The 7,873-nt window shown below is 51.9% G+C and overlaps 1 protein-coding gene across 1 annotated transcript in view; it reads left to right on the plus strand.

The window, feature by feature from the left end:
• The window catches only part of CACNA1F (calcium voltage-gated channel subunit alpha1 F), a 28,877-nt gene extending 23,368 nt beyond the window's left edge, over positions 1–5,509 (plus strand). Inside the window, exons 35-47 of the mRNA XM_004713209.1 lie at positions 15–174; positions 416–543; positions 838–934; positions 1,091–1,193; positions 1,437–1,538; positions 1,707–1,837; positions 2,184–2,312; positions 2,593–2,762; positions 3,683–3,790; positions 3,898–4,025; positions 4,127–4,239; positions 4,641–4,838; positions 5,279–5,509. Coding sequence (XP_004713266.1) covers positions 15–174; positions 416–543; positions 838–934; positions 1,091–1,193; positions 1,437–1,538; positions 1,707–1,837; positions 2,184–2,312; positions 2,593–2,762; positions 3,683–3,790; positions 3,898–4,025; positions 4,127–4,239; positions 4,641–4,838; positions 5,279–5,509 — 1,798 coding nt within the window. The remainder of the gene's footprint in view (positions 1–14; positions 175–415; positions 544–837; positions 935–1,090; positions 1,194–1,436; positions 1,539–1,706; positions 1,838–2,183; positions 2,313–2,592; positions 2,763–3,682; positions 3,791–3,897; positions 4,026–4,126; positions 4,240–4,640; positions 4,839–5,278) is intronic.
• The last annotated feature ends 2,364 nt before the right edge of the window (positions 5,510–7,873 follow it).

A 7,873-nucleotide genomic window follows, 5' to 3' on the forward strand; every position in this document is an offset into this window, starting at 1 on the left:
TCTGTGACCCCCAGGTGTGCCACTGGAGAGGCATGGCAGGAGATCATGCTCGCCAGCCTTCCCGGGAATCGTTGTGACCCTGAGTCTGACATCAACCCTGGCGAGGAGTTTAACTGTGGTAGCAATTTTGCCTTCGCCTATTTTATCAGCTTCTTCATGCTCTGTGCCTTCCTGGTAAGAACGGTTCCCACTGCCATGGGGTTGGCTCTGAGGGGTCCAGGTGACGACCAAATGAGCCCGGGAACCCAAATCTTCAGAGTGGGTGAGAGGACTGAACTAACAACTAGATCAACCCAGGGACTCATGAACCAGTGACCATATAAGCTCACCAAACTCCTACCAACCTCCTGCCCCCACCCCCACCAGGACTCTCCTTGATCCTCCCCCTAATCCACCCGTACTCACTGGTCCACAGATCATAAATCTCTTTGTTGCCGTGATCATGGACAACTTTGATTATCTAACCAGAGACTGGTCCATCCTGGGCCCCCATCACCTGGATGAATTCAAGAGGATCTGGTCTGAATATGACCCTGGGGCCAAGTATGCCCTCTAACCCCTGACCTGCGATCCCAAGGGTCAATGCACTGCACCATACAATTCCTCAGCCCCAGAAACTCTGACTTCTGCCTTCCACTACCCAGTCAATAGATGCCCCAAGGTTTCCATTGCTCCTGTGTCCTGCCCTCCCCTACTGTCCTCCAGTTCTCCTATCGTAGGATCTTGGAGGGAGGGGGGAGGGGGGGTAGTGATATGTTTGTGGTGTCTTGAGAAAGAGTCAGACTGCAATACCACCCATCCAGGGGTGCCTTTCTGTCCTGTCCTCACTTGCCCCAGGGGCCGAATCAAGCATCTGGATGTAGTTGCCCTCCTGAGACGCATCCAGCCCCCACTGGGATTTGGAAAGCTGTGTCCACACCGAGTAGCCTGTAAGGTCTGTCCCCTGGGCCTGTTGGAAGGCTGTCCGCCACATGGAGGGATGGGCAAGGGACCCACCGTGGTTCAGAAAGGAGTGTTTGGTAGCATAGTCAAAGGTTTCTGCCCAGTGTGGCACTGACCCAGTGTGGGTCTGTGTCCCTGGAATATGTAGAGACTTGTGGCAATGAACATGCCCCTCAACTCAGACGGAACAGTGACGTTCAACGCCACACTCTTTGCCCTGGTTCGGACATCTTTGAAGATCAAAACAGAAGGTATGCCTCGGGGAGAGAAGGAAAGCAGGGTGCGGGGAGAAAACTCGCTGAGTGGCAGTCACCTCTTTCCGCTCTGCAGCTCAGACTGCGTGATGTTAGCCTTTCCAGGGCTGTTTGCCCAGTAGAGGTGGTATGTGGCTGTGGTAGCAATTTGTGAAGCCCCCTCATTCACCCAACAACAGTGAGTGGAAAATTGGGAAGGGCTCCTCTTATTGGTTCATGCCACACACACCCCCAACCCAGGGAATCTGGAGCAAGCCAACCAGGAGCTGCGAATCGTCATCAAAAAGATCTGGAAGCGGATGAAGCAGAAACTTCTGGATGAGGTCATCCCCCCACCGGACGGTGAGCTAGCCCCAACCCCCTTCCTCCAGCCTGACCCTCAATGCCAGGTGGTTGTTCAGCACAACATAACCAGCACTGCACGGGGTAAGGGAAGTCCCTGTTGGTGGGCAGTACTGGGAGCGAGGAGAAAACCCCTATGTAACCTCATCTCCATTCCCTCACCCCCAGAGGAGGAGGTCACCGTGGGAAAATTCTACGCAACATTTCTGATCCAGGACTACTTCCGAAAATTCCGGAGGAGAAAAGAGAAAGGGCTACTAGGGACTGAGGCCCCTCCCAACACCTCCTCTGTCCTTCAGGTCTTCCTTCCAGAGGGGAGGCAGGCTCGAGATGGGGGGGGGGGACGGGTAGGCCAGGAGTCATAAAAGGAGGAGGGCCTAGAGGGCTTTGGAATGGAAATTTGGAAGGGGGGGGAGCAGGCTGTGACCTGGGTGACAGGTTGGGGAAGCATTGTAGTTGGAACGAACCTTCTGTATCTCATGAAATCCATGTCACAAATGAGAAAATCGAAGGCCCAAGATCCACAATAGATCTGGGGTGACTTAGGGGTCCGTTCCCCCACCCTACACTCCTACATAGGAATCAAGTTCACAAAGGGAGTGCTTCACCCCTGAGCTGCCTCCATTCCCTGTTTGCCACCCACAGGCTGGTCTGAGGAGCCTACAGGACTTGGGGCCTGAGATCCGACAAGCCCTCACCTGTGACACAGATGAGGATGAAGAGAGGCAGGAGGGAGAGGAGGGGAAAGATAAGAAGGACTCAGAAACCTATGACGTGAGGCCAAGTTTTTACTTCTCCAGGACCTCTTGCTCATAAAATATCCCCTCGATCCCTTGAGTGACTCTGATACTGTTCTGAAGCAAACTCCCCAGAAAAGTGCCCCTGCAATGGGAAAAAAATATTGATGTGGTACTCATCATCTGCTGATGGAGGGCGGGATCCCAAATCGGCCCCTGAGATGTTTGTTCATGGACCAGTAGGGGAGACTCACAAGATGACCAAATGACTTACATATCACCGGGATGCAACATTCCGTCTTATTTACTCTCTGTAGGCCCCAGAGGGCTCTCAGCCCCCATCTCGCAGGAGTTCTATGATTTCTGCGTCTCTGCCCGTTGGAGACAAACTCCCAGACTCACTGTCCCTTGGGCCCAGTGATGATGATGGGGTTGCTCCCAACTCCAGACCCTCCAGTGTGCTGCAGGCTGGATCCCACACTTGGAGGTGCTGGCAAGGGTCTGGGGGGAGATTGTGGAGGGAGGCAGGGGCTAGACAGGATGGGGGCAGGTCATTCAGAGGCCATAAAAAGAGAGGAGTCAGAGGCCATAAAAAGAGAGGAGAGCCCAGAGGGCTTTGGAGTGGGCACTGGGAAAGGATGGAGGAGATTCTAGGGCTCAGCTGAGAATAGAGGGTACTAAGAAATGCATATAAGAAAGACCGATGTCTTAAAACAAAAGGCATGTGATTTAGAACTAAATTACTTCAAGTTAAAATCCCAACTCTGCCATTTGCTAACTAAATTACCTTGGGCTAGTCACTGTTCTATGATCCTCAACTTCTTTATCTACAAAAAGGGGGATTATAATACCACTTACCTCACAGGAATGATAACAAAATTCAATACACCCTCCTCCTCCCCACCCCCCACCCCCCAGTGTTTTTGCTGAATAGGCCAACATAGGTTTGGCTTGGTTTGGTTTTTCACTTTGGGTGTTTCTAGTAAGACAAAGCAGCTATTAAAAGAAAACCTATAAATACTTTGTAATGATCCATTGTTAATTTTACGTTATATGAATTACCTCAATAATAATTTAAAATGTCAAGTAAAAGCCCCCAAATTCGCTTATCAAAACAAACAAACACAGAAAGAGTCAGGGCAGAGATTTTGCATAGGGGCATTAAGTTTATGTTAATGGTAGCGGAAAATTTGGAAAAGGATAGTGGTAATATTTACAAAGCAGGAAGAATATCATCATTATCCTGAATTAGATATAGAGAAATTGCTGAATTTGCAAATGTTTTGCGTCCATTTTCACCACAATAAAAAAATGTTAAGCAATTAAAAAGAAAAAAACAAACAAAACCAGGGGCCCCAGGTCACTGAGGAGCCCTCTGCATGGTCAAATGGGTCTCCTCTGCCCCAGGAAAAGCTCCGGAAGTCTCATGTTCACTATCCCGGAAGAAGAAGGGACTAAGCCCAAGGGAACCAAAGGGCAGGACAAGCAGGATGCAAAAGAGGGAGTCTCGAACCTGTACTCTGGACAAGACATGTAAGATGACCCCATGAGCCACACAAAGGAGGCTGATGTGCCCATCTTCCATGTCCAGGCCTGCGGTCACACCCACCTCTCCCATACAGGCTCTCCTTCCTAGATGAGCAGGCAGGGAACCCCCCACATCTGGTCTTTTTACCACCTCGCAGACCCCAGAGATATGTGCAAGGACACCAAGTCCCCCGTCGCCGTCTGCTGCCTCCCACCCCTGCAGGTGAGTGTGTGCTTTAAGAGCCCTGCCAGGGGCACCAGGGCAGGCAGCTGGGGAGCCCCAGACTTCTCTCTCGGTTCCTGTCTTTGTGCTGCCTACCCCAGGTCGGAAGCCTTCCTTCACCATCCAGTGTCTGAGGCGCCAGGGCAGCTGTGAGGATTTACCCATCCCTGGCACCTATCACCGTGGGCGAAACTCAGGGCCCAACAGGATGCAGGTAAGGTGGGAGGGTGCTGGGGCCTGGAGGGGTGAGGATGACCTAATCCAGATAGATCTCTCAAACACTACTTACCAGGCCTTTCCTAAGAACAAGGCCTGTATGAATTCATACAATACTCATTCTGCTTCTGTGGTAGCTACTGTTGTTACCCCCAGTTCACAGATGAGGAAAACTGAGGCCCAGAGCGGCTTGCTCAAAATCACACAGCTATTTAAGTGGCAACATTGAAAATTGAACTCAGACCCTATATTCTCTTACATAAACTCAAACATGAATCACCCCCTTTGCATTCCATTCGAATTGTGCATTGGGGGTAAGGGGTAGGTGTCGGAGTGGGTACAAGACCCTCACACCACACCCACCACTCACGGAGACCTCTGGTCTTTATTCTGGCTCAGGGTTCCTGGGCAAGCCCTCCTCAGCAGGGTCGGCTCCTCTATGCCCCACTCTTCCTGGTGGAGGAGGGCGCAGCGGGGGAAAGGTACATCGGCAAATCCAGAGGTCCACTTCAGACCTTCACCTGTCTTCACCTGCCTAGCACCCATTCGGAGCCCACCCACGGCAAGAGGGGCAGTGCCGACAGCTTGGTGGAGGCTGTGAGTCCAGAGGGCACACTGGCATGAGGGGTGGGCAAGAAGAGAAGAGGGCATTTGGAGAGGGGACAAGGGGCTTCCCCAGTGGGTGTAAGGAGTCCTGGTGGCATAGTGGTTAAGCCCTCAGCTGCTAAGTCAAAGCAGTTTAAACTGGCCCACGTGGCGCTCTGCAGGAGAAAGATATGGCGGTCTGCTTCTGTAACCCTTACCTCCCTGGACGCCCTCTGCGGCAGTCGTGATGAGTGGGTTCGAGTCTCTGCACTCTGCTGGGGTGGGGGTGCTCTGTCATTGTTCTTCAGCATCTGCTCCGCCTGATATGCACACCTCTGGCCCGCATGCACTCCTGAGGACACCAGTTATCACCGCTGACCTTCTGTGGGCACTGCTCGACTCCATGCTGCCACTGTCCCCTCTGCTCACCTTGATGCCATCTGTACCCCCAGGTGCTCATCTCCGAGGGACTAGGCCTCTTTGCCCGAGACCCACGCTTCGTGGCCCTGGCCAAGCAGGAAATTGCAGATGCTTGCCACCTGACCCTGGACGAAATGGACAGTACTGCCAGTGACTTGCTGGCCCAGAGGGCCAGCCCACGTTATAGCGACGAGGAGTCTGCCCTCTCCCGCTCAGACGAAGAGGACCTGAGAGATGAGATGGACTGTGTACATGCCCTCTGAATCCCCGCCCCTCTCCCACTGCTCAATAAACCTCTGCCCTCCTCTCCTCAGAGGAGACAGGCTTGGACACCCCCCTGTATTCAGGTGTCTTTGCACTGGGGGCCCGACACTGCCCAGTGGCCCTCATCCATCCATTATCCTGCTCCATCCCTGAGCCACTGCCCACACACATGTATTTCCAGAAACCAGGACAGCTAGGCCTGATTATTCAGCGTCAGGAAAGGAGGGGGGAAGGAGAAGGAAGAGACAGCAGCCAAAAAAAGCCGGAGATGGAGTGGAGATGGGAGTGGGGGTGGGGACTGGACAGGAAGGAAAGGAAGGGAGAGAGGCTGCGTTAGGGCTTGGCTGAGTACAGGGGGCAGTGTTCAGAGATTCCAGAAGGGGTTGGTTAGGTCAGACTGAGGAGGGACAGATGGATGACAAGAAGGCATGAGGAAACCCAGAGGAGTGCCCTGCTCATAGAAAGGCCCACGGATTGGAATGGCCTGGCATGTGGCATGTCTTGGGCAGAGAGGTCCTCTGCAGACATCAGGAATTGCGGGGAGGCTAAATTGAGATCATCCTTTCTCCAGCCTCCCATCTGAGGTGGGGCAGCCGGGAGCTGGGAGGCGCGGGGGACAACTAAAGTCATTGGTAAAAGATAGGGTGACAGCAAAGATCTGGGCTTCCAACCCCGATGAGCCCCCTGAGGGCTCAACTGGCTTTTTGGAGACCACCTAAGAATAACGTGCTCTCCTGTCACACAGCTCCCAGAGGGCTCTGTTTCCTGCCCTGTCCTTAGCTATAGCCCAGTCTTGGGGGAGGGGGTGTCTCATTCATTCAGCACTTACTGAAGAGCTCTGGTGGTGTAGTGGGTTACTAGTTGGGCTGCTAAGCACAAGGTCTGCAGTTCAAACCCACCAGCTGCTCCTCAGAAGAAAGATGAGGCTTTCTGCTTGTGTAAAGATTTACAGCCTTGGAAACAGGGGCAGTTCTACCCTGTCATTTAAAGTCACTATGAGTCCAAACTGACTGGATGGCAATGGATTCTTGCTGCTTGTCTGTCTGTTTTGTTTTTACTGTGTGCCAAGAAGCCTGGTGACACTATCAGGTAAGCACTGGGTTGCAAACTGCAAGGCCAACGGCAGCTCAAACTCACCAGCTGCTCCTCGAGAGAAAGATGAGCCTACTGCTCAGGTCAAGAGCTGCAAAGCTTTGGAAACCCTGTGTGGAGCCATGATGCCTTGGAACCGGCTCCCTGGCCGTGGGTTTGGTTGCTTGGTTGTGTGCCAGGCACTGCTCTGAGTTTCACTGCGAGCAAACGGAGAGGACTCAGAGATGCGGCAGGGCTTGTCCAGAGCGAGAGTCTTCCCTGCTTCAAAGGCACTATGGAGGTCATGTTGGCATCCCCACGGGGGAGGGTCTGACGCAAGGCTTCCTCCCAGCTCTCAGAGGCTGGCCTCTCCCGTGCTTCATTTGGTGTGTCCAGTCAGCTTCGAATCTTGGGGGAAACCACAATGGGAGACTAGAACTCAGGACATAGAAATACACTAAGCCTTGAACCATGAGTTGGAAATTTGGCCCTGTTGTCTAGAACAAGAACAGAGCCTTGTAGTAGCTGGGCTGGTGTATTATGGGAATAGCAAGTCCCAGAAAGGGCAGAGAGAGTGAAGTAACATTGTGGAGGGATGAGGTGGGAAAGGCCACCTGAGTCTAGCCTTGAGTGCTACATCCCAAGCACCAGAATTTTTCCGGAAAGCCACAGGGAGCCATGGGAGGAATGTGGGTAGGGTAGTGACATAGATAACTGTGTACTTTAAATAAATGCTCCGGCTGCTGTGTGGAAAACAGAAAGGAGGGGGGGAGCTTGGAGATGCTAAAATTGGCAGGAATGATGGTGGCCTTAGTCAGGGGAAGTAACAAAGGAGATGGTGAGAAGTCAGTGGATTTCAGAAATGTGCAGGAGTTAAAATAGACTATTCAGTGGACTCGTTGCTAAGTGCAGTACAGTGGTTACCTTATTTAATCAGAACAACCACCTTATAGGCATCGTTATTAAACTGTCTTCATGCCAAAAGGTACACAGGACTAAACATTAAAGAGGGGATTCAAATTCAAGCTGTTGAATGTCAAAACCTGTGTTTTTAATCCTTCTGTATACTGCTTCCCCTAAGGAGGCAATGCCTGCAGATGCCCATTAGATGTTGTGTGAACTTGTATGTGTGGTTTCGAAATGAAACATACAGGCAGTTCTGGGCTATGGGCATCTGACTTAACATATAACCAACCCCATAAAGCCTATTTATGTTAAAATTTTGAAGTACATACCACAACCCCAAAACCAAATCCACTGCCATCAAGTTGATTTTTGACTCATAGTGATCC

This window comes from Echinops telfairi, unplaced genomic scaffold, assembly GCF_000313985.2.
Source record: "Echinops telfairi isolate 266 unplaced genomic scaffold, ASM31398v2 ScPeMD7_19;HRSCAF=73, whole genome shotgun sequence".
Taxonomy (NCBI): domain Eukaryota; kingdom Metazoa; phylum Chordata; class Mammalia; order Afrosoricida; family Tenrecidae; genus Echinops; species Echinops telfairi.